Below are 27,819 nucleotides of genomic sequence, written 5' to 3'. Positions count from 1 at the left end.
CAAGTCAGGAATCTTCTGCATAGATCAATGGAACAGAACTGAGAGTTCACATATAAGCTCTTACAATTCCAGTCAATAAATTTTTGTTTTATTATTATTATTATTATTATTATCATCATCATCATCATCATCATCATTTGGATACTCAGGATTAAACTTAGGGGCACTTTACCACTAACCCATATCCCCAGCCCTTTTTCCTTTTTCTTTTTTTTTTAATATTTATTTTTTAGCTGTAGGTGGACACAATATCTTTATTTTATTTTTTTTATGTAGTGCTGAGGATCGACCCAGTGCCTCACACATGCCAGCCCCCCTTTTTACTTTTCTTTTTTTTTTTTTTTTTTTTTTTTTGGAGACAGGGTCTCACTAAATTGCTGAGGATCTTGCTAAGTCACTAAGACTATTCTCAAACTAGCAGTCCTCCTACTTTAGCCTCCCGTGTCACTGGGATTACAGGCGTGTGCCACAATCCGTGCCTGGCCAATAGATATTTGGCAAAGGTGCCAAGACAATTTGATAGGGGAAGAGATAGTCTTTGGGGGAGGAAAATGATGGGGCTGGAACCCAGGGCCTGCGGGTGCTAGGTAACTGCTCTGTCACTGAGCTACCCTGCTCCAGCCCCTATTCTTTTTTTTTTTTTTAACTTTTCTTTTTTGAGACAGAGTCTTGCTGTATTGCCCAGGCTAATCTTGAACTCAAGGTATCCTCCTGCCTTAGTTTCCTCAGTGGTTGGGACTATAGGCACATGCCACTGCACCTGGCTATAAAAGAGTCTTTTCAATAAATAGTGCTGTGGCAATTGAATAACCATATGCCAAGAGATGGATTAGATATATTTATCTCACCGGATACACAAATGTTAACTCTAAATATACCATACACCTAAATGTAAGAGCTGAAGCATGATGCCATTTTATCTAGATAAAATGAGAACTTGTCTCAAAAAAGGGAGGGTGAGCATGTAGCCCAATGTTGAGTACCCCTCTGTCCAATCCCCCAGTTCCAAAAAAAGAAAATATTGCACTTTTTAAAAACATCATTAAAAAAAGAAAGAAAGAAAGAAAAAACATCATGTGGGGTAAAAAGGGTTGGGGTGAAGTTCAGTTGTACAATGCTTGTGTAGCATAAGTGAGGCTCTGAGTTTGATCCCCAGCATAAGGATGAGATAGGGAAGCTAGCTAGTCAAAGACTTGGAGAAACTACCAGAAAATCAAGTTATCTCATTAAAGACTTTGTATCGAAAATATATAAAGAAACTGGTGTGGTGGTGCACACCTGCAATCCCAGCAGCTAGGGATGCTGAGGCAGGAGGATCACAAATTCAAGACCAGCCTCAGAAACTTAATGAGGTCCTACACAACTTAGTAAGACCCGGTTTCAAAATAAAAATTAAAAAGGGCCCCTGGGTTCAATCCCTGGTACCCCCATATATATTTTTTTTCAACCCCTGGTAAGATATATATATCTTACATGTCAAAAATAAAGAGATAAGTAACCCAATTAAAAATGGGCAAAATATCTGAATAGATATTTCTTCAAATAATATATATGCATGGTTAATAATTGCACGAAAAGATTAGAAATGCAAATTAAAACCACAGTAATATACCACCTCTCACTCACTAAAATAGTCAAAGAGACAGACAAGTATTGATGAGGATGTAGAGAAAAAATCCTTGTATATTGTATTGGTGGTGGTAATGTAAAGTGGTACAGCCACTTTGAAAAACAGTTTGGCAATTTCTTAAAAACTTAAACATAAGCTTAACCATAGAATCCAGTAATTCTACTCCTAGGAAATGAAATAAAATGAAAATACACATCCATACAAACACACCTGCATAATATTTTTAGGAGCATTATTCAAAACAGACTGGAAACCCAAATGTCCATCAACTGGGAAATAAATAAAATGTACTTCATCCATGGAATGGAATACTATTCAGCAGTGGAAAAGGACCTACTTTATGTAGGATGATGATCCTTGATAAATATTTTACAGCGTGAAAGAAGCCAGAAGCAAAAGACCACATATTGTATGATTAGCTTCGTAAGAAATATCCAGGAAAGGGAAGTTTATAAAGTTAGAAAGCAGATTAGTGGTTGCCTATGACTGGAGTTGGGAACTGAAATGATGGCAAACAAGCAGAGGGGACCTTATTAGGCTGATGGAAATATTTTGTAACTGGACTGTGGCAATAGTTGCACAACCATACAAATCACTGAATTGTTTAAAAAGCGAAAGCGGGGGGGGGGGCAGTTTAAAGGGACACTGAAGTGGGTGACTTGCTAGGATACTATCATGATGCTCCAGAGAGGGGAAGAGGCAGCCAGGACTTAGGCAGCCTCCGCTTCTCAAGTTGCAAATTGGAAAAGATGATGCCAATCCTCTAGTGAGGAGCCGGGATGAGACAGGGGATACGCAGGAACTGGGTGCAAGTGATGGAGACATAGACCCAGAAGCTGGCACCTTCCCGCTCCCGAAGTGAAGGAAAGAGGTAGTCGCAAAATATTGGAAAAAGAACGGCGTTAGTGCTTCAAAGTCCAAAGAATTTGAGCGTGTGACCATGGGGCGTTTTAAAATGCCAACAGCAGACCAGCGAAAAATGGCAACTATTACAAACCATCAGTCACTCCATCTCCATCCCCAGAATGCTTGCCCTTTTATAAACTGGAAAGCGCTTTACAGCCTAAATTCATCAGATTAAGCAGGGCCATGAAGTCCGGCGGACCCTTGGTGCGGGGCAAGACCCCCACTCGAGGGCCCAGGGACTCCAGTTCTGCGCGCCGCAGTACAGAAACTGTACGTAGCACTAGCCGTAGCCCGCAAGGGGCGCCCAGACGCAAAGCGCAGTCCCGCCACGCCCCGCGGCCACGCCCCGTCACGTGCTCGCGGCATCGCGTCACACCCGGAAGCAGCGGCCGGAGCACAGCCGGCAGCGATGAGCGGGGATTCGGGGCAAGTGTCCGTAGCGCCCCCTCCTGGGGAGGTCGAACCGGGCAGTGGGGTCCGCATCGTGGTGGAATACTGGTGAGCAGTCCGGCTGGAAGGGCCCCTCTCTGTCCCCGAGGCCGGACGGAGGTGGGTCCATGGGAAGCCCCTCCCCCGAAACCCCAGTCCACCCTATGTCTCTTCTCCCCAGTGAACCCTGCGGCTTCGAAGCGACGTACCTCGAGCTGGCGAGTGCTGTGAAGGAAGAGTATCCGGGCATTGAGATTGAGTCGCGATTGGGGGGGACAGGTGAGGTCCGAAGAACACCTGCTGAGTCAGTCTGTGTTCTAAACCCCAGCTCTCCTACTTTCTAGCTCTGACATTGACTGCTTTATATGAAGTGTCCAGCAGTGTTTTGCACATCGTAAAAATGTCCAACCACCATGCGTCTGCTTGCATAGGTGAGGGGGCCACAGATGAGGCCTATAAGGAGTAACCTGTTAGACTGCAATAGTGTGGCTTTGGAGTGTAGGGAGCCCTTCATTAAGTGGTGAAAGGACACACAGTTGAGGCCTCCTCTAGGTTCCATTGAGTTGACACCCAGTTGAAGATTGGATTAAGGAGCTACAAATGTCTCTGATGGGGAAACATGAAGAAGCCTGTGAGGAGTCTAAGGAATGTGGAGGGTCTCCCCTGACTTTTTGCCTGTTCTCAGCATACCATTCATTCATGCCTTTATTTCATACCAGGAGCCTTTGAGATTGAGATCAATGGACAGCTGGTGTTCTCCAAGCTGGAGAATGGGGGCTTTCCTTATGAGAAAGATGTGAGTATTTGCAGTCTTGGGAGGACCCTGGGGCATCCTGCCCCATAAGTGCATCGTCCTATTCCACATCTCTACTCTCTAGCTCATTGAGGCCATCCGAAGAGCCAGTAATGGAGAACCCTTAGAAAAGATCACCAACAGCCGTCCTCCATGCATCATCCTGTGACTGCACAGTTCTGGGTTCCTGCTGTGTTCTGGGATCCAGACCTTGGTTTCCTTTGGTCCTACTGGGAACAACCCCTGCCTCTTTCCCCTCACTTAGCTCCTGGTAGCTAAGAGGCCCTGGCCTCCACTTTGCCTCTTTGGGCAACAGAAGGGAATAGAAACTTCTGTGGTCTTGGGTGTAAGAAAGGGATGCTCTCTGTGGATATTTCACATCCACCCTAATACCCGCTTCTCAGAATCAGTGCCCACAAAAGCCCGGTCTCCTCCCCAACTTGGCAATACCTGTCAGATGCCACAGTAGATCTAATTTATTCCCCAAGCCCTGGGCAGTGTCAGCAGTTGGCAATAAAGAGGCACTATGAACACTTGTGCCAACTAGTGTGTGTTTATGTGTCCATTCTAGGGTTAGGGGTGGGGGGCAAAGGTCAGCCTGGCCTTGACACTACCTGATGCGTGGGCTTTTGCTGAACAACTGCTTCTTGGTTCAGTAAACCCCTTTTTTAGCCAACAGCAAAGAAAAAGAGCCACACAGTAGATACTCCCACTTCTTTCCGCTTCCTACCCCCAACTCCCCTTCCCCACAGGGAGGAAATGACCTTAGTCTAGTAGATAGCCTTAGGAATGAGTTTGTTCAAACAAGAATTATCTGGTTGTCAAAGGGCTCTTGGATGAGTTTCCTAACTTCCCAATCCCCCCCCCCCCAACCCAAACCCAAGCCATCAAGCTTAGGGAAGATTCTTCCCACTCACTCTTGAAAGAGAGTTGCCTATAAGGTGAACAATAGAGTTGAGCATAGATTCACCCCCAGACATAGGCTGGGGCTCAGCTCTTTTCCAAAATCTATTTACAAATGAAATGGAGAAAATGGAGAAGAGACATCTTTCCCCAAACCCCAGGGACACCTCCCTCCCCTTTCCACACAACACCCACTCTCCCTCTGGTTCCTTAATTCATCTTTAAAAAACAAGTAAAAACAAGGGCTGGGGTATAGCTCGGTGGTAGAGTGCTTGCCTAGCATGTGCCAGGACCTGTGTTCGATTCTTGGTACTGAAGGGGGGAAAAACAAATAAAAACATAACAAAAAAGCACTCTGTACAAGGATTGGTCTGGACGCTAGTACAGCTCCCTTCCTCCTGGAGCATAGCACTAGGTCTCAGGGACAGTCTCCCAATGTCTTGTTCTCAGAGACTCCCTTGGGGCCTCTTCCCTCCTAGGGCCAGCTTCTCTCTTGCTCTTGATTCTTCAGTAGGAAAGATCTGGAAGAAGAGGGCCAGGCTGGGTCACAGCCTCTGGTGAGGAGACTGTGGCCTTGATATCCATTGGACCCTAAAGTCTGGTGGGGCAGGGCTCCAAAATCCCCAGTGCTGCCTCCATGTCCAACCAGGCTGGGTCCCTCTCAGCTGCCTGGGGAATTCAAACAGGAAGGAAGGTTCCTTAGGACACATTCCTGGCATGGCAGTTTCCTCCACACATGGTCAGAGGGTTTCATGACGACATGGCCCAAGTCAGGCCTTCCCACTCCCTGAGAGCACAACAGGGCCTCAGCAGACTAGGCCCTGGCTCACACTGGCACATCCAGGCCCAGGTACTCAGGGTTCTCTGCTGTTGGGGTCCCTTCAAAGGTGCCAGGCGGAGATCCCCGCTCTGATGAGTCCTGGTCCCAGTAATAGAGGTTGTCAAAGGCTGGGCTGAAGGCAGGAGGAGGATGGGGCTGAGGGGCAGCACCTCCTCTGGGTGCCAAATACTCAGGGTTCTCCACAGTACCCCCAAAGGCAAAAACGTCTTTGACAACCCCATTTTTCCCAGGGGAGAGAGTCTTGGGTCTTTCCAGAGTGGCACCAGCAGGGCAGACAGGAGGCAGAGGACCCTCTAAGGGTGAGGGGGGCTGTGGCCGAACCTCTGGCTGGTTCACATATTCTGAAAGGGCAAGAGAAGAGGACTTGTTAAAGAAAGGAACCAGGTATCCCAGCCACTATCACTGTCCCCCAGCCAGCCCTGCCTGAAGGTCCCCAGCTCCCCCGCCTCCACATCTCTGAGCTTGAGCTTGGGTTCCATACCAGGCTGGGGGCTGCAGGTCAAGGGAGCAACGTAGCCATCAGTCTCGGGGGGCAGGGGTACTGTGGGGTCCTCACTGTACCGCTGTAGAGGGTTGGGGTCGTGTGTGGGGAGGCTCTGCAACCCCTTGGCTGCCCCTATTCCCAGGTCACCATCAAACACATCAGAGCCAGCCCCTTCTGAGGGGGCCAGAGGAGACCTTGGGGGGTCTTCTTCAGAGGGCTCCAGCCCCAGTGTCAGCTCACCACCACCACTCTGGAGACAAGAGTAACAAGAAAGTTACGATGGGGTTCACTCCTGGGCCTGGGAGGGAGACTCTATGGGAGGTGACAGTATCACAGGAGAAAAACAGGTCACTTTTGGGGTATGATAGTCATGATAGAAAGAAGGGGATGGGATGCAGCAAGAATCCTCCTTAGGGACAATAAGGTCTCCATGAGAGGTGAAGGTCGGGAAACATTAGAGAAAAGGACCCTGGTCCATTAGGGTGGGAGAGGTAAACAGTCACCAGTGGGACCAAGGGCACTGACCCTGGTGGATGAGCTTCGGTGCCTGCGGTGAGCTGTGCCCCCAGCACCTGGGGCAGGGTCTGGGCAGAAGAAGCCCTGTTGGGGTACCAGATACTCCTCAGCATCCACCAAGTCCCCCATGTCATCATCCTCCAGCAGCGAGCGGTAGAAGGTACTGTCCAAGGGGCTGGCTGGACCCAAGTCCTCATTCTAGGGAGGAAGGAGAGAGGGTGCAGCTCCTCACCAACCCAGAGCATGGCCTCCCAGGAAAGCCCGGCGCCCAGGCCTCCTGTGCCTTTTTTCCCCTCTGTGGAAAGGAGGGAGCTCTTCGTCAGAGGTAGGAAGAGGCAGGAACACCCAGTACCTGGATGACCACAAAGCGCTGGGGATCCCTGGCCATACGGGAGAATTCAGCCACCAGCTCCCGGAATCTTGGCCGACATTCAGAGTCGATCATCCAACCTGGGGTGTGAGGGAGCTCATCATGCAGCCTCCCCCCACCCCACATGGCTCTCATTCAGCCCTCCCTAGCTGCGTCTCTTCTCCCACTCCCTCTCCACTCTGACCTAGACGACTCCCAAAGAAGCCCAAAGCCCCTCACAAGGTAGAGAAGCAGAACCTTGGGGCATTTCTACTGGTTTCCTTCCTTTTTAATTTTGCATATGTCTTTGGCTAGCTCTTCCTTTATAGCACTCAGAACTTCCACTGTGAATAGGATACCAGATGGCTTTGAGTCTCCTTCAAGTACACCAGGGCTCCTAGGTCCATTCACATGCTGCTTTTGGTTCCCTCCAAGCCCCTTGTTGGTCCCCTCCACCCAGGACTTCCCACCCTTCCTCCATGCAGCCAGCACAGCCCCACTACACACATTTGACCATGATCATGTAGACATCAATGGTGCAGATGGGAGGCTGGGGCAGCCGCTCTCCTTTCTCCAGTAGGTCAGGGATCTCCCGGGCTGGGATCCCATCATAGGGTTTGGCCCCAAAAGTCATCAGCTCCCACACAGTGACACCTAGGACAGAGACAGGCATCCGAAGGAGGGGATCAGAGGGAGCTTTAGTGTAAGGAGCCCAGAGGCTCTGCCCAGGAGCCTGGTTTCATGGCAAGGAGAGTGGGACAGGATGCCAACAGACAGGGTCTACCCAGTCTTTCCACAAACTGGATGGGCACAGACCCTACAGGGTGGGGCACAGGCAGCTCTTCTCCCTCCCTCCTCAAACTGTGTCTCATCCTTCCACCAGCCTCCCCCCACCCCTCCATGGCTCCTCATCCAGCCCTCCCTGCTGTTCCCACAGCACACCGTAGCTCCACACATCACTCTGATGGGTGAACCGCCGACGAAGAATGGACTCCAACGCCATCCACTTGATGGGCACCTGAGAGAGCGGAAGAGGAAGTCCTTCAGCTGGGTGTGGGGGAGGTAGCCCTTCTCGGAGTTTTGGGGGTGGGGCAGATCCCACTCTGCCCTGCCTTGCTCTGCTCCCTCCTCTGACCTTGCCCCCGTCGGCATGGTACTCTGTCTCATCAATGTCCAACAGCCGAGCCAACCCAAAATCTGTAATCTTCACATGGTTGGGACTCTTGACCAGCACATTCCGGGCAGCTAGGTCCCTATGCACGAGCCGCACATCCTCCAGGTAGCTCATCCCCTGGAAGGGTGGATCTTGGGGTCAGGCCTCACCCTGGCCACACTGCCAGGATGCTTCCCAGCCTCGCTCTGTGGAGAGAAGGGTTTGCTTCCAAGGGGCCCGCCGAGCCCGGCTCCAAGTGCATACCTTGGCAATCTGCACACACCAGTTCAGCAGGTCCTGGGAGCCCAGGCGACCACGGTGTTCTCGGACATGGTCCAGGAGGCAGCCATAGGGCATAAGCTGGGTCACCAGTTGTACCGTGGATGTCAGGCAGATGCCCAGGAGTCGGGACACATAGGGGGAGCCCACACCAGCCATCACATATGCTTCCTGGGAGGAAGGGCACACTGAGAGGGCACAAACCCCCAGCCACCATCTTTCCCTCTCAAAGGGTGAGGGTATAGCTAGGGACCCTCACACCTTGCCCTACCCCACCTCGTCCATCACAAACCACAGCTGGGGTCTACAGACTGGGGTTAGTCAGGCTTTAGAGATCCCACCTGCTCCAATCCCAGTGAAGAGGGAACGACCCCCCAGCCCTACAGCCAGGAGGTCCCTCACAGATTCTCGCAGGACAGAGTGGAGGGGCTTACATCCAAGATTTCCTTGTTGGCTTTGGGGGATGTGTTTTCCCTCAACACTTTGATGGCCACAGGGATTTTCACATTCTCCCCATCAGGGATCCAGATGCCCTATGCAGCAAGAGGAGAGTGTAAGTGAGGACTGTGGTCCCTGTGCTCTGAATACCTTCCCCGCCCTCTGGCTTGGCCCTCCCCCCCTCCCAGACAGCACCGCCCAGGTTCTTGGCTGTCACCCCCACTCCATATCAGAACTCCTGACTGCACCCCTCCAAGCACTGCCCCATTCTCCAGATCCACCCACCCAGACCCTGGCTGGGCCCCTGACCTTGTAGACTGTGCCAAAAGCTCCGGATCCAAGAACTTTCACCTTCCTTAGCTCCGTCTCTTTCAGGATTCGCATCTGAGCCTGGTTGGGCATGGCTCCACTGGGTGTCAGCGGCTCCACCAGCTGGGTGAGGGGTGGTGGGTCAGTGCTGGGACTGGGCTGCAGACCCCAGGCTGGCTGGGAGGTCCTTGGCCTGCCTCACCTCGGTTTCCTGCAGCAGCCTCCGCATCGTGTATTTCCGAATCTTCTGTCGCCTTCGCTTGATTAGGATCCCAAAGACGAGTCCCATGACCACGAACAGCAGAATGCCCACCACAGCAGCAATGATAGATGTCACAGGACTGGGGACAGAAGCCAAGGTCAGGGGTTGGGGGGCCAGTATGGGGCGGGGGTTTGAAGGGACTCCATGGAAAGACATAAAGTTCTCTGGCATTTGGAAAGGGTGACCCACAGGCTCTGACCCTCTCTTTCCTACTGTGCAACCCCTCTTGGCTCCCTATTGCCTCCATAATAAAGTCCAAACCCCTGTGAACACTTGCAGCACCAGACATCCCCATCTCCCTATCCCCTGTGCTCTTGTCCTTGGCTCTAACTCAGGGCTCTAAAACTTCATGGCAGAAAACTCACCAAGGAACTTGTTAATATTCATAATTCTGGAGTCCCACCCCCAGAGATTCTGATTGTTGCATAGGGTGGGGCCAGGAATGTGTACCCAGTGATCCTAGTGTTCTAGCCAATTTTTTCACCTCAGGTTATAATTTTCCATACCCCCCAGCATTTACACATGCTGTTCCTACTGCCAGGATCACCATTTCATCTGTTAAGACTCAGCTCATCCTGGATAGAGAAAGATGGGTGTTTACCTGACATTCTTGTCTCCCCCTCCCCCGTCACCCAGCATAGGGCCTGACACATGGCAAACCTCTAATGAATGTTTGCATCTTGGACAAATGATTGCCTAAGACATACTTCAGTCTGTTTTTCTTCTTTCCAAAGCTCCCCACTGTCCAGACAATCAAGTCCTGTGGCTTGGTGGACAAGGCGCCTGCCCTCCAGATCTGGCCCTAACATGACTGCACTCAGCAGCCCACCACACCAGAACCTTCGATCAACCCTAGATTTCCCTGACACCTCTTCCCCAGGCTTTCCACCCAAATGCAAGGGAAATGCCTGCCCCTCTTCCAAGGTCTGGCTCAAATTCCACCTCCTCCTCAGAGACTCCCACTGCCCCCAGTTACAAATTTGCTAATTCCTCCTCAATCTACGTTGAATTCCAGGGAGTTGAACTTGGCCCGCATGCCTCAAAAGATATCAAGCTACTCCAGGGTGGAAGGTATACATAATATACTAGGTATATTAGCCCCCTTTCCCTGCAACACACCACCCCTAGCATCCCTACCAGGTCCTCCATCCACTTATTGAAAGAAGGCTCAACAGTGTAAGAATGTGATGGAAAGGAACTTGTCAGGTGATCCCTCTCTGCAGCAGTGACCCCCCCACCCCCAGGGACAACACGGGTACCTCCTGGGGACCAGGCCCACCTGGCTCTCTGCTCAGCTGGGCAGCCCTTGTCATCCAGGTCCACGCAGCTGCAGGAAAGAGAGTCCCATCAACAACTCAGGGAACCAGCCTCCTGGGGTGGGTGTGGCTGGTTATTATCCCCTTTTTGACAAAGGCAGAAACTGGGCTCAAGGTCACCAGCTCAAGGAATCACCCCACAAGGTGATTCCTTCTCCAGATTGGGAACCCACATCCTGGCTCCCCTGCACCTCCCTGTGATGCATAGGAGTGGGGAGCAACCAGAGGAGCATTGAGCCTGAAAGCTCAACTATTCCTTCTATGAAAGAATCTCAGGGTAAAGTACACAACTTCTGAGACTAATCTGGCAATGCCTATTAAAATAATAAGGATAATTAATTCAGTGGTAAAAGCACACACGTGCTCAGCATGCACAAAGCCCTGGGTTCAATCCCCAACACCAACCAATCAATCAGCAGTGCCACCTGTCAGTATGCACCCTAAAAATGCCAATAGCAGCGTGCTAGGGGGCATGCACAGGATGTTCCTCCACATATGGAGCTGAATTGCAATAAGCTATTAAAAAAAAAAAAAGAATAAGTAAGCTAAAAATAAGGACAGGGTTAAATTATGTCCATGCTAGAGTGTAAGTTGCTTTTAAAAAGAAGATAAATCTATTTGAACTTATAAGAAAGGATGCATGAATAAGGAAGAAACCAAAATTCAAAATAATATGCAGAGTGTGGTCCATTTACATTAAGAAATGCACACAAGGGGCTGGGGTTGTGGCTCAGCGGTAGAGCGCTCGCCTTGCACATGCGAGGCCCTGAGTTCAATCCTCAGCACCACATAAAAATAAATAAATAAAATAAAGGTATGAAAAAATTTAGAAAAAAATGTGTAATGCTTTAAAAAAATGCACACAAAATGACCATTTTGAATTTACACAAACAGCTATCCTTTTTTCTTTCTTTCTTTCTTTTTTTTCTTTTGGTGTTGGGGATAGAGCTACACCCCAGCCCCACAAAGAACAATTTTACATGATTCAATCAAAGAATGTTGAAATGGGCTGGGGATGTGGCTCAAGCGGTAGCGCGCTAGCCTGGCATGCATGTGGCCCAGGTTTGATCCTCAGCACCACATACAAACAAAGATGTTGTGCCTGCCGAAAACTAAAAAATAAATATTAAAAAAAAATTCTCTCTAACTTTCTCTCTCTGTCTCTCACTCTCAAAAAAAAAAAAACAAAGAATGTTGAAAAAGTCTGGAAGAATATACACAGAGAAGTCAATCCAGTGGTTCCCCCAGGGAAGGGAGCTGGCTGGAGAGTGAAAGTGCATGTTTAGAACACAGGAAAACATTGCAAGATGCTATTTTTTTAAAAAAATTGAAAATAATATGTATGGTCTATGATCCCAATTTGAAAAAGAAACATGTTAGACTATACACAGATAAACAGGCTGGAGGTGTAGCTCAGAGGTAGAATACATACCTAGCATGCATAGAGCCCTGGATTGGAGCCCCAGTATGGGAGAAAAAAAATATGGGGGGAAATATTCCAAATCATTATAATTTCATTTATTTATTTATTTTTGTATGTATGTATGTATGTATGTACAGGAATTTAACCCCGGGGTGCTTAACCACTGAGCCACATTACCAGCCCTTTTTATTTTTTATTTTGAGACAGGGTCTCCGTAAGTTGCTTAGGGCCTTGCTAAGTTGCTGAAGCTGTCTTTGACCTTGCCATCCTCCTGCCTCAGCCTCCTGAGTTTCTGGGATTACAAGTATGCACCACCATGAGCAAGCTCCAAATTAGTAACAGAGGATAGATCTGCTAGCAACCTTCATTAATTTCTCATGTGTTTTTTAAATTAAGTCTGAGTGAGTGAAGGTAGAGTTGTTCCCCTTTTCAAAAAAGAACCCCAGAGAGGCCCCTGCAGTGAAAGCCCTCCTTCCCACAGAAAAGGCCCCAGACTCACGAGTGAGTGCAGTTGATTGGGCAGGGCTGGCACATGCCCTCCTCATCCGGGAACTTCCAGATGGGCATGTAGGAGACATCAGCTTTAACACCACTGGGGCAGCGAGCCACACAGGAGGGAGGGTCCTTGTAGTGGGCACAGGCCACACACTGGTCAGCCTTCTAGATGGGGAGAAAAGGTTTGTGGGCAGCAGGATCAGTCCCATAGGTCCCTTTTGTGGCCACTCAGCAGTACTTGTCTCCCTACTCTTCACTCAGTCTTGTGGACCCTCCTTCAAAGCTTGATCCCAAGCAGGGGTTTCAGCAGAGAAACTGAAGGTGCCCAGAGAGGGCCATGAGTTATCCAAGGTGTAAAGCGAGTGACGATGATCACTGTTATGTAGAAAGTCTCTTCAGTACCTAGGTGCTGTGCCAACCCTATTTAATTTTGCTCTCATCACACCCCCACCAGGTAGGTACCATTACAACAATCACTTCATAAATGAGAAAAGCAAGGTTGGAAGCAGGGCCTGGATTCGAATCCAAGGAATCTGATGCCAGGGCACACAGGTCTAATCTCCTTAGCAAGCCACATCCAAGAACACAGGCCTCCCTGGGACCTTGTCACCATCTGAAAGGTCCTAGGCTCACAGTCTGAAGGGGCAGCCCCAGCCTGGCAGTCCCCACATTCCAGCTTCCCTGACCTCTGGCCCTCCTGCCATCCAGGTCTGAGTCCTGCGCACTCTCCAGGGAGATTTTACTAGACAACACACCCTGAGGCTTCTCCCCAGTCTGCCATGTTCCTGCCGATACCCCTTCCCAGCTCTAAGCCAACCAGCACCTCACCGATCCAAAGCAGGTCACTGAGCCATTCTGGGGCTGACACTCGGGGTGGCATGGTAGACAGTGCCTGTCACTCACATACTCCCTGGGGAGCCTGAGAGAAGGGATGAATGATGAGTGGGTCTGAGAGGAACCTGTGCATCCCTCCAGCTTCCCCCTCCTTCACCCCGCATACCCCTGCAGGACTCGGCATTCCTCCACGCACTCTTGGCCCCGAAGGAACTGGCTGCAGTTGACACACTGGGTGGGCCCTGGCCCCCAGCAGTGCCCATTGGCACACAGTGGGTAGCAGGACAGGCCCTCACCGGCTGCAGTGAGGAGAAAGGAGTCAGAGGGGACTGTGGATGTGGCTCTGGGCTGAAGGGGTGGGGACAGGTGCTGGGCAATGCAAGAAGAGTCCTAAGAGTCCACAAACAGAGGGAAGGGGAGATGATGCCAAGGCAGCGTGGCAGAACCCAGTGAGAAGCTAAGGCAAGAGGTCAAGCCAGCCAGGGGCCCCCAGTGCTGGGCTCCCAGTCTCACCACACTCATTCTCCGGCCGGTTGCCACTGTGGAGCAGGGCCTGGTGGGGGTTCCGAAAGAGCTGGTCCCAGGGCACCGTGTGCACAAAGCAGAGGCGGGTGTTGCGGTGAATGAGGGCCAGCCCGCTGCCCAGCTCCCTCAGTGAACGCAGTCCCAGCCAGCTGATGCCCAGCCCTTGCAGGGTCAATGAGTAGGCGCCACTATGGGAGGAGGGGCACTCAGATGCAGGGGCACCTGACCCCCACCCCTTCCAGGTCAGCAAGGGCTGCCCGTGCCTTCGGCCTGCCTCCAGCACACCCTGCGAACTCCTGTGAAAGGCTACTGCAGTGTCCCTGGGGAACAGGGGGCCCCCCCACGCTCAGAGCTTCTCACAGAGGGCCCTCCCCACTCTCCCAGTGCTCACTCATGCAGAACTCGTCCCCGGATGACTCGCAGGTTCTGGAAGACACTGAGGTCAGGCAGGCTGTCTGGCCACGCTGAGATGTACAGGTAACCTGCAGGCAGAGGGTGAGGCTAGAGGTGTGGGGACAGGGAGAGAGCCCCCCACAACCCCCACAGAGCAGGATGCAGACATCCAGAGCCCACCTGTGATCTCCTCCAGGGTCTCAAATACTTTGAGCTGCTCAGGTTGTAGAGCGGCCGTGTTGGAGGCAGGATCCCTGGAAGGATCAGGAGGAAATCAGCAGGACCAGGAAGCAGGCAGGCATGAACCCAGAGAGGGTCCAGCCACCCCACTCTCTACCGCCCACCAACACCTTTGCTTAACCCCTTTGCCCACTGAACCCAGCTGTTCCCATTCTGGGCATCAGAGCCCAGCCCCTAGTTTGGCAGCACCTATCAAAACAATATTTGTATCTTTTGATCTAAAAATCTTACATCTAGGAATGTGGCCCAGAGAGATACTGGCCTCTGTTGTCAGAGGTAGACACAAGGCAGAACTGTTTGAATGAGCAAAAACTGAAAATGACCTAAGTGTCCATCAATAAAGAGGGGTGCGGTTAAATAAACCCTCATATCCGCAGACTACAGAATGAAAACCTGGGAGTGTTTAGCATCTGCAGGCACTGTTCTGAGTGTAACCAATTCTAACTCAGACTTTATAACCACCTTAGGATGTCGGGACTATTATTGACCCCATTGTGCAGATGAGGAAACTAAGGCCCAGCAACAAGACTAATAAGTGCAAGATTAAGCGGTGGTAGAGCCTGGTTTCAAACCAGTCAGCCTCCCAAGTCCGGGCTCTCAGCTGCCTGTCTTTGCTGCCACCTGCTCTGTAGTTGTTAAAAGAAGCAGGCAGTACGACGCAAACTGAGCAATTCTCCAAAGCAAAGGCACACGGTTGCTCACAACATGCTCCCATTTAAATAATCCACCCTCCCAGCTCAGCCACAAAACTGTTTCTCTGTATATCTGTCTACAAAGATACAAGTGCTCAGATGAACACAACTGATAGTGGTTCTCTCTGGGATGGGGAATAGAAGTAAAGGAAACTTTGGAAGGGTATTTTCTTCTTTTTGAATATTATTTTTAATTAAAGTATAATTTACATACAATAACATGCAGATTTTTAGTGTCCCGTGTGATGACTGTTGGCAATTGCATTCACCCATGAATCTATCACAATCGATATTCAGTACATTTCCACCTCCTCTGAAATAGCCCTAGTAAGCGGGCTGGGACTCTGGCTCAGTGGTAGCACACTTGCCTAGCATGTGTGAGGCACTGGGTTCGATTCTCAGCACCACATATAAATAAATAAAATTTAAAAAAGAAATAATCCTAGTGTCCCTTTCCAGGCCTCTGCCCTGGGGCAACCACTGATCTTCTCAACAGAGTGGTTTCCCCGTCCCCCACCCCAGATACTGGGGATTGAACCCAGGGGTGCTTTACCACTGAGCCACATCACTAGCCCTCTTTTGAGACAGGGTCTTGCTAAGTTGCTGAGGGTCTTGCTAAGTTGCCGAAGCTGGCCTTGAACTTGAGCTCCTCGTGCCTCAGCCTCCCAAGCTGCTGGGATTACAGGCATGTGTCATCCCAGCTCACCAGAGTGGTTTTATCTGTCCATAAAGAGAATCATACAGTGTGGAGCCTATGTGATTCTGGCCTCTTCTGCTTAACATGTTTTTTGAGATCCACTCACGCTGTGGGTACAGGAGGTTCATTTCTTTTTGCTTTGTGCAGGACTGCACTGTATGGCAGTATCACCGTTGGTTTATTCATCCACCTACTGACATTCAAATTTGGATCATTTCCAATTTGAGGCTATTATGAATAAAGCTGCTATAAACTTGGGGAATTATACTTACCTGGATGGCTTGATCTCCATACAAGCCCATGTTCATGGATAACATGTCACTGGTAAAGATACCCCTCTACCTCCCGGCTCCTACTGGTCCCCCAGTTGCTTCCTTTGCCTTCCTGGCTCCCCACCTCTGTCTCCCTCCATTCCCCAGAGAGGCTGCTGCTACAGCTGGGTGCTCGGGATGAGGTATCTGCCCTGACACTGCCTAGGCCATTGTGCCCACCCTTACCCATCAAAGCTCTCTGGCAAAAATGCCAGGCTCCCAAAGATCTTCTTGCAGCCAGCAAACTCCTGGATATTGGCACTGGTCACTGCCCTCGCCGCCCGCAGGTGCTCCATGCCCAGACCATAGCACACTGCAGGGGTAGGGGGCAGGTGGTGAAGGGGCTGGGTCATCTCCACGTGGAGCACCAGGGTCCTGACTGCAGTCCACACCTGGGCCCCCAGATCCTTTCCCCACATAGGCAGGAGGCACGGGGAAACTTGGGGGACTGATATAGGGAGGGCCAGGAGCAGAGTCAGTGGGGAAAAAAGGACCAGGTCCCAGAAGGGCCCAAGGAATAGTAGAACAGAGTGGGCTGGACCTGGCTGGGTATGCACAGGGACAGGAATTACAGCGGGTCTGGGAGCAGGGGTGGGGTACCTCGAGCACAGGGCTTGCTGCATTTCTCACACCGCTGGGTCCCGTCCTCCCCTGTCACTTCTTGGTTGTTCAGAGGGCAGACCAGGGTGCAGGATCCCACATCCGTAGAGAGGTAGTTGTCTGCAGAGATCAGAAACATGTATCCACGTGCCCTATTCCTTTCATGAGCAGTATCACTGTGCCCAGGTACAAGAGTACTATCAACCAATACTTAAATTCCCTTACTATATGTCTGAGCACTTGACATTCATTTACTCTTATAACAACTGTATGTGATCAGCAGTTATATATTCATTTTTGCCAAAAAGGAAACCAAAGCACAGAATTATGTAAATTATTCAAGGTCATTGTGCTAGTAAGCAGAAGAGCCAGGACTGGAGCCCAAATGGTCTGGCTCCACACCTTGTCCTCTCACCCACCAAAAGGAGGTGCAGCCTGGACCTAAAGGCCCACTACAGTCTCCCACAAGATGAGGAAAGAGATTCCCCAGGTTCAAGCCCAATCCCTAAATGTCCATCAGTGAACAGAGGTGCTATTAAATAAAATCCTGATCTTTGCAGACCATAAAATAAAAACTGACCATTAGGAATGCTTAAACTAGCTTTTAGGCAGTGTTCTAAATGCTTGACAAATATTAACTCACTCAACCCTTATGAGGTTGGGACTATTATTGCCCCATTTTACAGATGAGGAAACTAAGGCCCAGTGAGCCACATGCCTTGTAAGCGGGAGGGCCAGATTTCAAACCCAGCAGTCTGGCTCCCAAGTCTGGCTCTCAGCTGCCTGTCTTTGCTGCCTCCTCCTCCATAGCTGTTAAAAGAACCAGATGACCAGCCCTCCAAAGCAAGGGCACACGGTACTCCCAATCCATTCCCATTCACATACACCATCCTCCAGCCAAATGATTGAACCATGCTTTTCTCCCAGCACTCACAGGGACAGGTGGTCACACAGCTGGCGCCAAAGGTATAACGGCCCTCAGGGTTGGGCATGGATTCAAAGGTGTCTGTGTTGTAAGTGACCAGGGCTGGGCAGTGAAGCTCACAGATGCCACTATGGTTGAAGTGGAGGCAAGCCTGATGGGGATAAGCAGCGGGCTGTCACTGAGCGGTTTCCCCCAGTCTGCCAGGGGCAACCTGGCATACAGGGCAAAGTGCCCACCCTCTTGCATCTTAGTGAGGAGGCACGATGGGCACCAAGCAGAAAGGCACATACCAGGCAGTCCGAATGCTTGGGGCCCGTGCAGCCGGCAGCACACTGCTCATGGCAGCAGTCGGTGGGCAGCGTGCCCTTGCAGCGGGCACAGCCACTGGCACAAATGGTGCGTGTCACTGTTGGGCAAAGGACAGGATGAGGGCCATGCAGTGGCCCTGACACCAATCCTCACCAGTATCACCTTCTGGGGAGACTTCCTGTTCCAGGGAAGTCACCAGGGACCTGTTATCCCACCTCTCCCATGTCACCTGTTTTCCCACCCCGCCCCAGACGCTAGGCCTCCCCAAGACTCACAGCTCTGACAGTCCTGGGAACCTTCTCCCCAGCAGTGGTTGGCTTTACAGGCTGGAGAACAGGGTTGGCCTAGGAGAGAACCAGAGAGAGGCAGCAGGAGATGGGGTGCAGCAAGAGGTCGGAGAGACACAGCCACAGAGAGAGGAGGTGGGATGTGCCACGTGGGAAACCCAGGGGAGAGGGTAAGACAGAGACTAAGAGACACAGGAACAGCAGGAGGGCCCGAGAAGGGGGAAATGGGGAGGTCAAGGCAGGGGTGTGGCTGTAGGTCAGGAGTTTGGGGTTGGGTGGGCTGTCAGAGAAGAAGCCACAGGTAGGGAAGGACACAGGCAAGGAGGGAGGGACGTGACTTACAGGCCCGTGAGCGGTTGGTGTCTATCACCGTAAGTGCCAGCTGGTTGTTCTTGTGGAAGATGTCCTTCCACAAAATCGTGTCCTGGTAGCAGAGCTGGGGGTTCCGCTGGATCAAGACCCCTCCCTTCAGGATCTCTGTGGGGTAGGTAATAATCAGTGGACCGTATTCTCATGGGTCACCTCTGTCCTCCCTTGGGGCCTCCTGCCTTCTGAAGGGCGCAGGCCTCTTAAACAACCCCCTGGCTCCCCGGAAAGCAGAAAGACATCTTTAGCATCTTTCAGGCCTGCCGACACCCCCGACACCCCTGCCCCCCACACGAACAACCTGAGACCAGGCAGGAGTGAGCAGATGGGTGGGGTCCAGATGTTCCCATGGGTATGAGCGCTCTCCTTTCCTTTCCCCTCACCCTAGCACCCCTCTTGGCAGTAAAAAAGGGGTTTGAGGGTGTAGCTCAATGGTAGAACAACATCTCAGCACATGCAAGATCCTGGGTTTGATCCCCAGCACCACAAAAAAATAAGAGGCTGGAACCCAGATTAACCAATAACTTGCTGTATAACCCTGAGCAAGTCATTTATTCTCTGTAAGCCTCAGTTTACTCCTCTGTAAAATGAGACTAACAATGATGGATTAGTAGCAAGATTCACAAGATTACTGTATCCCGCATGAAAAACCTGGCATTCAGAGGTTGGGACACTGTCACCCCCAGGGCCATCACCTAGAATTCCATAAATTGTTGACTGCATACTTGTACTGAGTCGAGTGGGGGCAAAAACCCAGGCTGCATTCTAACGATTAAATTGTGCATGCTGGAGCAAGCTGCTGCAACTTACTAGAAAGAAAGGAAATCTGTCTGTCTGTCGTTTTGTGCATGTGGTGCGGGAACGGAACCGGAACCTCCCAGTTCTAGACAAGCGCTCTGCCAGGAAGCCACAAAGCAACCCTATTTCCAATCTTCACAGGGCTCCTTCCCAGCCTCTGTCTGCCTCCACCCGGAGGGGACACTACTTGTAATTCACACAGACCCTCTCTGTGGCTAGCAGTGGCCCTGCTCCCCAAAACCAAGAGACTTCAATGATGGCGAGGGCTACCTGTGAGGCTTCGAAGCTGCAGCTCCCGCAGCCCTCCAGGAAAAGCCCCCGGAGCAGGGGTGGTACTGTCCAGAGGGTCTCCATTGTCTAACACCGCCAAGGCATAGCTGTCCTCGAAGAGTTGGGTGCCTCGTACAATCCGCAGCCTCTGAAGAGGGACTTGCCTCACTTGGTTGTGAGCAATGAGCATGTAGCCCTGCACCTCCTGGATGTCCTGGGAGGGAACAGGGCAGGGTGGGGGATGAGATGGCCTGGCCCTGGACCACTGCTATCCCCCTGGGACCCCTAGGGCTGCTCTGGGATCTTTGGCCAGGTCCCCAGCCATTGAGCAGGTCTGCTCCCTCAGGCAGGAAATGGAGATGGAGGCCGCTCCTCACCTGGCCTCGCCAGATTCTTGGATGATCTAGAAAGATAATGCTGGGGATGGGGGCGTTTTGTAAGAGGTGAACAAGGTCTGCACACTTGCTCTGCATCTCAGGCCTAGATAAGTGATGTCTGCCATCTAGTGCACATGCAGCCCCGCTCCCCTGCAGGACCCGTGGACACAGCGGGCTGGTCTCCTCTCTCCTGCTCATAACCTTTCCACAGACATTTCTCTGTGACCTTCACAATGGGTCCCCTGGAATGCCTATTGGTCCCAATATACAGACAGGGAAATTGAGACCTAGTGAAGCTAAGAAGTCTAGACCACATTCACATTCCTGGTCAGTGACAGAATGGGACCTGGGAAGCATATCTCCACCAACCCTTTCTACCACTCTAGGCAGGAGAGGGACAACAACGGTTGGAAGGACAGCTGGAGGGGGAAGTGATCTTCTGGCAAGATGTCACAAAATTTAGCAGAAATAGAATTGCATCTCACTCAGAGATGTCCATGGCCAGTCCCATTACAGAGGGAGTCAACCAGTTTTGCAGTTTTGCAGTAGAAAGGATCCCCTCTTCTACCACCCACCAATAAGCAGAAGGCTCAGTCCCACCCGGTGGGCCCGGCTGCTCTGCCCATAGGCCTCACCTGCAGGAAGGAGAGGCTGGCATTAGCGGGCAGGTAGGTCAGTTCCAAGTTACCCTGCACCACCTGACAACCCTGGTAGAGGTGGCGGAGCATGTCGAGGTGGGTCTCAGGACTGGCTGGGAGCCGCAGCTTCATGTCTGTGCCCGTGCACACTGGTGGGAGAGAGGAGGTGGGTCAGGACTCTGCCCAGTGACTTCTGACCTGGCCACCTCCTCCACACCCACTCCGTGGAGTCAGGCCAGCTCTGACAGGAAGAAAGCATGGTTGACGGGCCCCTTCCTCCCACCTCCTTGCACCTACAAGATCCGCAGCAGAAGAAAGCTTTCATGTTGGGGAAGAATAGGGAAATTTGGGACGATGGTCCTTCTGGCTGGGCCACCCTGAGCATCCAGAGGGGCCCCAGTGTGTCAGCCCTGTAGGGCTTGCTGCCAATACAGGGTGTCAGCTGGCAAAGAAAGCTTTCCTTTGTCCCAAAGGCACAACTCAGGGCCAAGGGGTAAAAATCCCCCAAGAAGTGACGATGAATCATGGACCCTCTGGATACCCCCTGCCCTTCTCCAAGCCATTCCAACACACCCACATGCCCACCTCCTGGCAAGGGGTACTGGCCCCCACAATGCCACCCAGCAAGTGGGGAAGGAGAGTAAACTGGAGTCATAGCTGGAGCATTGGGCACCCAGGGGCCTGGTCATCACTGCAGGGACCTCTGGAATTCCCCCATGCAGAGGGAGAAAGTCTCAGAGCCCAGCTAAGGGATCCAGCTGCAGATCATGGGCCAGAGTGAAGCATGCTCCACAGCTTCCTACGCCAGCACCCTCACCCTTGGCACCTCCTCAGGGCAAAGCTCCAGAACCAGTTGGCACAACCTATGCCACGAAACTTCTGCCACAAGGGCACTACGTCAGCCCTGTGTACCTGCCCGGCACCAACCGTCCGCCAAGGGGCATCGGGATGAACTGCCACACCTCACCCACCTGCATCTCAACCTGGTGTCCTTGAGATCAGAAGCATCTACCAAGCCCAGGTGTGCTAGAAGTGTAAATCAGCCTGTGAGGGGGCTCTGGGCAGCAGTTAGGACCAGGCCTGCCAGCACGGGGGGGAGATTAAAGTGCCCAGTTCAACTTGTTTTTCTGCTCTGGTGAGAAGATGAATCACCTGGTGCGTCTTGCCCAGGAGGCTGGGGAGCAGGAGGGGGAGGGCACCCTTGGACACACAGGCCCACAGGTGCCTGATGCCCAGAATTCCTGGCAATTGCTGCTCTACCTCCCAGGGACTCGTGCAGATTCAAAGGACAGCACAATAACCAGCTACAGGTGCTGACGCCAGGGGACCTGCTCTCCCAGCGACTTGGAGCCTAAGGTCAAATGCTAGGTGGTAAAAAGATAGCCACCTGCCTCCAGAGAGCTGGGTGAGGTTGGAGGGCAAGTCCCCGGGTTTCCCACCTGTGCCAACAGCCACAGACTGGTGGCCTCTCAGTAACACCCAGAGTGGTCCCTACTGGCACGGCTCCCAGGCAGATAGAAAAGGAAACAAAGAGGAAGGAGGGGGAGGGCCCCAAAATAGAGCTCCAGGGTCCACCTCCCAGATGAGGAGAGAGACTGTCAGGCCTCCCCACTCCACGCCACACCCACTTATTCCCACTCCCCTTCCTCAGGCCCTCCCCCCACTAGGCTCCCAAGAGAAACAGGAGCTGGGGGTGGCAGGCCAGGCCCAAAATAACGCACTGCTGCCAGGACCTCCCCCGGCCTCGCGGCTTCAGCTGCTTTATAGGCGCAGCTGTCTCTAGGCCCAGACCCCAGGCCCTGGCCAAGCTGGGGACAGGGACCCACCCGCTGCAACAGTTCACCCCTGTGGTTCTCTGCAGCCTCCAAGGGATACCAGCTGTGGCAGCCAAGCAACAGGAAAACAACAGTGACAACGACCACAGGCAACTGAGCTGAGCTCCTACTGTGTGCTCAGCAGAAACTCAGTGGAGCCTCCTCATCCTCCAGAGACTAGGGCTAGCATCCCTATTTTGCCAAGAAGAAAACAGGTGGACAGGGATTACATCCTCCCAAGGTCAGGTCATAAAGCTTGTGAGTGACAGAGGTAGGATTCGAACTCAGGTCTGTCTGCCTTAGACCCTGCCATTAAGCCTAACTGCACACACAAATAATGCACCACACCCCACACAAACATAAACACACACCAACTCTCCCGATGCTACCAATCAACACACCCGAGCACCAAGCAGGGCAGGGTGGCTGGGCTGGGCAGCAGGTCAGAAAGAATGGGAGCCCCGCCCCACCAGCAGTTTGTTTACCTGATTTGTGGCTGATTTGAGTAAGACTTAAAAAGCGTTTGCAGACGGGTGGTAAAATTGGTACCCTTGAGAGCTACACACAGGGAGCTGGAGGTTGACACGCCCACCAAGCCCCCTCCTGAGCCATGAGGAGAGGTCAAAAAGGTCTGCTGGACACCTTTTACCTGACTCTCCACCTCCCAACCAGTATCCCCAGCCCCAGTCCTCCCCAAGGTCCCCATAGCCATTCTGCTTTCATTGATTTTCTTGGGGGCCAGATGGTCCTAAATCCACACAGGGTGCTCTTTGTCCCTAGGGCATCTGCCTCTCAGGAGCCCCATCCTCCAACTTTCTGGGGCAAAGACTGAGGCAGGACCAGTCCAAAGCCAGGGCAGGGCCCATAAGTGAGCGCTGCCAAATGAATCAATGAATATATCCAGAGTGGGCAAAGCAAAAGGGATCACAGTATTCATCCCTCTGCCTGGTTACAGTCCATGTCCCTCCTGCTGGACTTTGGTGGTCAGAGCTTGGTCCCAGCCCTAGTTCTCCAGTGAATTCTCCCCATGGCCATCAGCCCCAGCTGCTCCTCTTGCTTACAGCACAAAAGTCAAAGCGTCCTTCCATCTCCATCAACACTACCAGGAAACTATGGGCGTTGCCAAAGCTCCTCTCTCCCCAGCCCTCAAGGCCAGAGCCCACTCAAGTGTCTCCAGGACTCACCTGCCACACACAGCTGGAGTATAGAACATGGTATCAGGCTAAGGCCTGGGCTCAGGGTCTTTGGAGCAAAAACCCTAGCTGGACCATTCATTGTGTGACCTTGAGTACATCTCTAGACCTCCAGGGCAGAAGCCAAATCAGTCATCTCTACGCCCAGCAGTGCCTCCATTTAGTCGCCACTCAGTGAATATTTACGGACCTAAACTTGGCCCTAACAACTCTTACTCCCTCAGAGAAGGTCCATGAGATTAAAAGAGAGGATAAATCCAGAAGCAGTCTGTAAACATGACAAGGCTTTGTAAACAGAACTGGGGCAACACAAACATTAGCTATAATAATTCTCCCACTCCTCGTGAGAGCACACATGCCCTGCCCCTACTTGGGCTCTCTTCCCAGGGCTGGGGATAATGGGTGACCTAGCAAAAGATGGAAGTGTCACTCCAGATGGGTTTCCCACAGGTAGAGGCAGGGAGGGGTTCTCTTTCCAGCTCACTCCATCACCTAGGGGCAGGTAACAGCTCCCCAGCCCAGCCTCACACTGGCCCCTCACACTTGCACTCCAGCTGCCTCCCTTGCCCACAGGAATGTCTGTGCCCCCTGGCCTCTGCCCTCTACGGACCTCCATCCCTGGCCAGAATGGGAGGGCTCAAGAGGAAAGCAGGCATGGGCCACACAGGGAGGGAGAGGACTCCTCAGTCAGGAGAGACCCTCAGGCCCTCTCAGTCCACTGTCTACAGCCGGGATAAGTGGGTGGGAAGGCCACGCTTCTGAGTAACATGGTAGCACTCTTGTCCCATGCGCTGCCTGGCGGCCCCAAGACTTTGCTCAAACCATTCCTGTTGAGTGAAATAAGACTTTAACCAACTCTCAATGCCTCCTCATGAGAGTCCAAAAATGCCCTGGACATTATTGGATAGCTGGAGAGCCTTGGATAAGTCTCTTCATTTCTCTGAACTCCACTTCATCTTGCACCTACTTCACCATATGTTGTAGAGATCAAATGAAAACAGCTCTGGATTACATCTGGCTTATAGGAAGCACACTGTACCTTTTTTAAAAGGCAAAAAGAGGCAAGAGAGGGTCATTCAATACAGCAGGATATGGGTAATCCCAAATCAAAAGAAGAAGTGCTTTCTACTTGACTTAGGAATGTGATATATTTTATCTTTTCATATTTTATCTTCTCTTTTCAGCTGTTTTTTCCCTGAATATTAAAAAATAAGTACTTTCCCTACATATAGTAAAAAGAAGAAACATAGAACTGTTAGAAGAACCATACTGGAATTAAGATATAAATGAGCTCTACAAGAGTAAAAAGGTGTTTTGGCTGCAATTTCCAAAACTTTGACCTCAAAGAAAGATCTCAGCAAAATCCCAAACTTCTGGGCCTTTCCTGTCACTCCCGCCCTAACTTCCAGCCCTGGGATATATCCGGGTGCTCCACCTGCACATCACACTCTGTCTCTGTGCATTTTGAGGGGTGAAGACAGGAGGAGGCCCCAGCAAAGAGAACCCAGCCCTCAGATCCCACCTCGGCAGCACCAGGCCACTCCCTGCCAGCTCCACTCCCAGGCTAAGGTGAGCAGGGCACAGCCAGGCTGGCCTCACCCTTCTCATCAGAAGGTCAGAGGTGAAGATGCTGCCTGGGAAACAGGGAGGGGAAGGATGGGCTCCCTGGAGAGGAGCCTTCTTCCTAGGCAAGGAGGTGAAGGGCCACCTCCCGTTGTTTACAACAGATCTGGCCCAGCACCTTGAGGGAGTTCCTGGAGAGGGCAGAGTTCAGCTTGTGTCCCCAAGTCAGCAGGGAGACTGCTGTTTGGCAACACAAAGCCAGACACACACAAACAATCACACCACACAACTCAGGGTAGACACGCAGAGCAGCCTCAAACACACAATGACATGGCCACTGGGGCACCACGAAGCTTGATGACACCCACCCCCTCCCCAGATTCTCTGATCTATGGAGACTACCCATTGCTCCCAGAACACCCTCTTTTTTTTCCCCTTTCCTATGACCCAGTGATTCAGTGAGCGGTGTCCCCCAGTGTTCCAGGTGGATTAATGATGGTGATCTAGAATGTCTGGTTACCCTGCTTGGAGTCCAGTCTGGGTCCCACCACTTACTGGTTGCTACTTAACCTCTTTCAGTCCAGGTTTTCACCTGAAAAATGGGATACTAACAGGATTTCTACTCTAAGTTTGTTCCCAGGACTAAAGAAGGGAATGCACGCAAAACACCATGCATGATGCCTGGCAGGGTAGACCCAGCCCAGAGTATGTCAGCTTGTATCATTACAGGTACAGATGGATGGATGGGTCAGGAGTCACACACTGCAGGGATCACCCCTCCTCATGCAGTATGAAGGAAGAGGCAGCGGCACAACCCAGCCCTCTATTCACTCCCATCTGGCCTTCTTTCTTTTAACTTCCCTTCCCTCAACCACCCAGGAATCCCTTCCTTAAACCTCTCCCACTCTAACTAAGCTAGAAACCAGGAAACCCCCACCACCACCCTCCTTTGCCCACACTCTCCAAAAGTCCCAAAGCACGCAGTCCCAAAGCTGGCCCTAAGAAAATTTGTTCAAAACCCAGTGATAAGGCGTTTGCCTAACATGCTGGAGGTCCTGGGTACCATCCCCAGCACACACACACACACACACAAAAAGTTGTTCAAAACAAATGCCTGCCCCTCCCCCCAACCCAGACCCCAACATGAGGCGACTCTGCAGCCTACCGGCCACCCCTCCTCCCCGCTTGGCAGGACAGGTTCCTTTCCCCACTGCCCCCCTTCTCCCAACCCTGCCTGAAGCTTGAGTAACTAAACCCAATCAGCTAAAGGGGGGCGGGGAGGGGGAGGGGCAGGGCAGAGGGGACCCCCGAGGAATCCAGCCCAGTCCAGTCCCGAGGCGAGGCTGCCAACTGGAAAAGCTTTGAGAAAGCGTCCGGGGGCTCCGAAGGGGGAACACACAGCACGCATGCACACGCACGCACACACACACACACACACACACACACTCCCTCCCTCCCTCCCTCCCTCTCTCTCTCACGCACACACACTCCCCACGCAAAAAACCCTCTGGAGGAAAACTTTCTGAACAATCTCAGAGAACTTTCCTGACAAGCTCCCGGCGCCCTCTCCGAGTCGCGAAAGCTCGGGTCCCTACAATCGGCTGTCGGGCGCCGCTTCAGCGTGACCGACCCCCGCCCCACCTTCTCCGCCCCCTCTCGGCCGTGGGCCCCTAGGCTCCGAGTGCCCGCACGGTCGCACAGTCGCCGGGCGGCTCTGCCCGCCTCGGCCGTCGGCGGGGACTCTGGCTGCAGGGCCGGTGGCCGGTCCGTCCCCTCCCCACACCAGACCCACCTTGGGTGCCCGCGGCTCCGGGGGGCAGGAGGGCGAGGAGGAGCCCCCAGCGGCACCAGGCCGCCAGCTCCATGGTGCTCACTGCGGCTCCGGCCCCATGGCTCGGGCTGCACCGGGCTGCGGGTGCGGGGTGCGGCGGGGGCAAGGGCCGGGCGCGCGGCCCGGAAAGGCGGCCTGGGCTGGGGCGCGAGCTGCTCGCGGGGCTCTCCGGCTCTAGGGTCCCGGTCGAGGGGAATCTCAGCTCCACAACTTCATGCTGTACTTCCTCAAGCTGCCCTCCTCCTCCACCTCCTTCGCCGCCCGTGATTGGGAGCAGCGCGCTCCCGGCTCGCCCCCCCACCCCTCCAACTGCATTCCAACAAGTCTGGGAGTGGCAACTCCCAGCTTCACTTTCTCCCTCTCGGCGCAGGCCTGGGTGCGTCCCTCCCAGCGCCCGGTCGCCTGGGTTGCCTGCAGTTCTCACCCATTTCCGTGGAGAAGCCCTAAAAGCAGACGAGGGTGATCATCGTCCTCCCGTGGAGTCTGGGTCAAATTCTCCAGGCTGCCATCCTTGACCCTTTGAAACCTCAGGTTTTTATCTTAAACATTCCTGGGGAGTTTGCATCCTACTCCATCACATGCCTATGTGTTTTAATATCAAATAATGGTTTCTCCACTACATTCTCAAGT

The 27,819-nt window shown here is 52.3% G+C and overlaps 2 protein-coding genes across 2 annotated transcripts; one reads left to right on the top strand and one right to left on the bottom strand.

Annotated features, from left to right (window-relative positions):
* Positions 1 to 2,902: 2,902 nt before the first annotated feature.
* Mien1 (migration and invasion enhancer 1) lies at positions 2,903 to 4,291 on the top strand. The gene is made up of 4 exons (XM_026386702.2): positions 2,903 to 3,034; positions 3,147 to 3,244; positions 3,685 to 3,761; positions 3,844 to 4,291. The coding sequence occupies exons 1-4, from the start codon at positions 2,946 to 2,948 to the stop codon at positions 3,925 to 3,927; spliced, it is 348 nt and encodes a 115-aa protein (XP_026242487.1). The 5' UTR covers positions 2,903 to 2,945; the 3' UTR covers positions 3,928 to 4,291.
* Positions 4,292 to 4,383: 92 nt separating this feature from the next.
* Positions 4,384 to 27,471, bottom strand: Erbb2 (erb-b2 receptor tyrosine kinase 2). The gene is made up of 27 exons (XM_026386701.2): positions 27,151 to 27,471; positions 20,786 to 20,937; positions 19,774 to 19,987; positions 18,682 to 18,816; positions 18,328 to 18,396; positions 18,034 to 18,149; positions 17,753 to 17,894; positions 16,819 to 16,938; positions 16,405 to 16,531; positions 14,459 to 14,532; positions 14,277 to 14,367; positions 13,874 to 14,073; positions 13,527 to 13,659; positions 13,355 to 13,445; positions 12,531 to 12,691; positions 10,572 to 10,619; positions 9,233 to 9,371; positions 9,031 to 9,153; positions 8,718 to 8,816; positions 8,269 to 8,454; positions 7,987 to 8,142; positions 7,794 to 7,869; positions 7,359 to 7,505; positions 6,855 to 6,952; positions 6,512 to 6,700; positions 5,984 to 6,236; positions 4,384 to 5,843 (listed from the first exon to the last, which is right to left on the bottom strand). The coding sequence occupies exons 1-27, from the start codon at positions 27,221 to 27,223 to the stop codon at positions 5,488 to 5,490; spliced, it is 3,768 nt and encodes a 1,255-aa protein (XP_026242486.1). The 5' UTR covers positions 27,224 to 27,471; the 3' UTR covers positions 4,384 to 5,487.
* Positions 27,472 to 27,819: the final 348 nt, after the last annotated feature.

Source organism: Urocitellus parryii, chromosome 7 (assembly GCF_045843805.1).
Source record: "Urocitellus parryii isolate mUroPar1 chromosome 7, mUroPar1.hap1, whole genome shotgun sequence".
Lineage (NCBI taxonomy): Eukaryota > Metazoa > Chordata > Mammalia > Rodentia > Sciuridae > Urocitellus > Urocitellus parryii.
This window is presented reverse-complemented; position numbering and strand designations above follow the sequence as displayed.

Excerpts from the sequence above, each read along its gene's own strand:
- Erbb2 (XM_026386701.2), bottom strand. The coding sequence starts at position 27,223 with ATGGAGCTGGCGGCCTGGTGCCGCTGGGGGCTCCTCCTCGCCCTCCTG. Across the intron at positions 7,506-7,793 it reads GAGTGATGTGTGGAGCTACG|GTGTCACTGTGTGGGAGCTG; the intron begins GTGTGCTGTGGG and ends TCTCTGTCCTAG. Across the intron at positions 6,953-7,358 it reads CTACATGATCATGGTCAAAT|GTTGGATGATCGACTCTGAA; the intron begins GTGTGTAGTGGG and ends CTCACACCCCAG.
- Mien1 (XM_026386702.2), top strand. The coding sequence starts at position 2,946 with ATGAGCGGGGATTCGGGGCAAGTGTCCGTAGCGCCCCCTCCTGGGGAG. Across the intron at positions 3,035-3,146 it reads CGCATCGTGGTGGAATACTG|TGAACCCTGCGGCTTCGAAG; the intron begins GTGAGCAGTCCG and ends TCTTCTCCCCAG. Across the intron at positions 3,762-3,843 it reads GCTTTCCTTATGAGAAAGAT|CTCATTGAGGCCATCCGAAG; the intron begins GTGAGTATTTGC and ends TCTACTCTCTAG.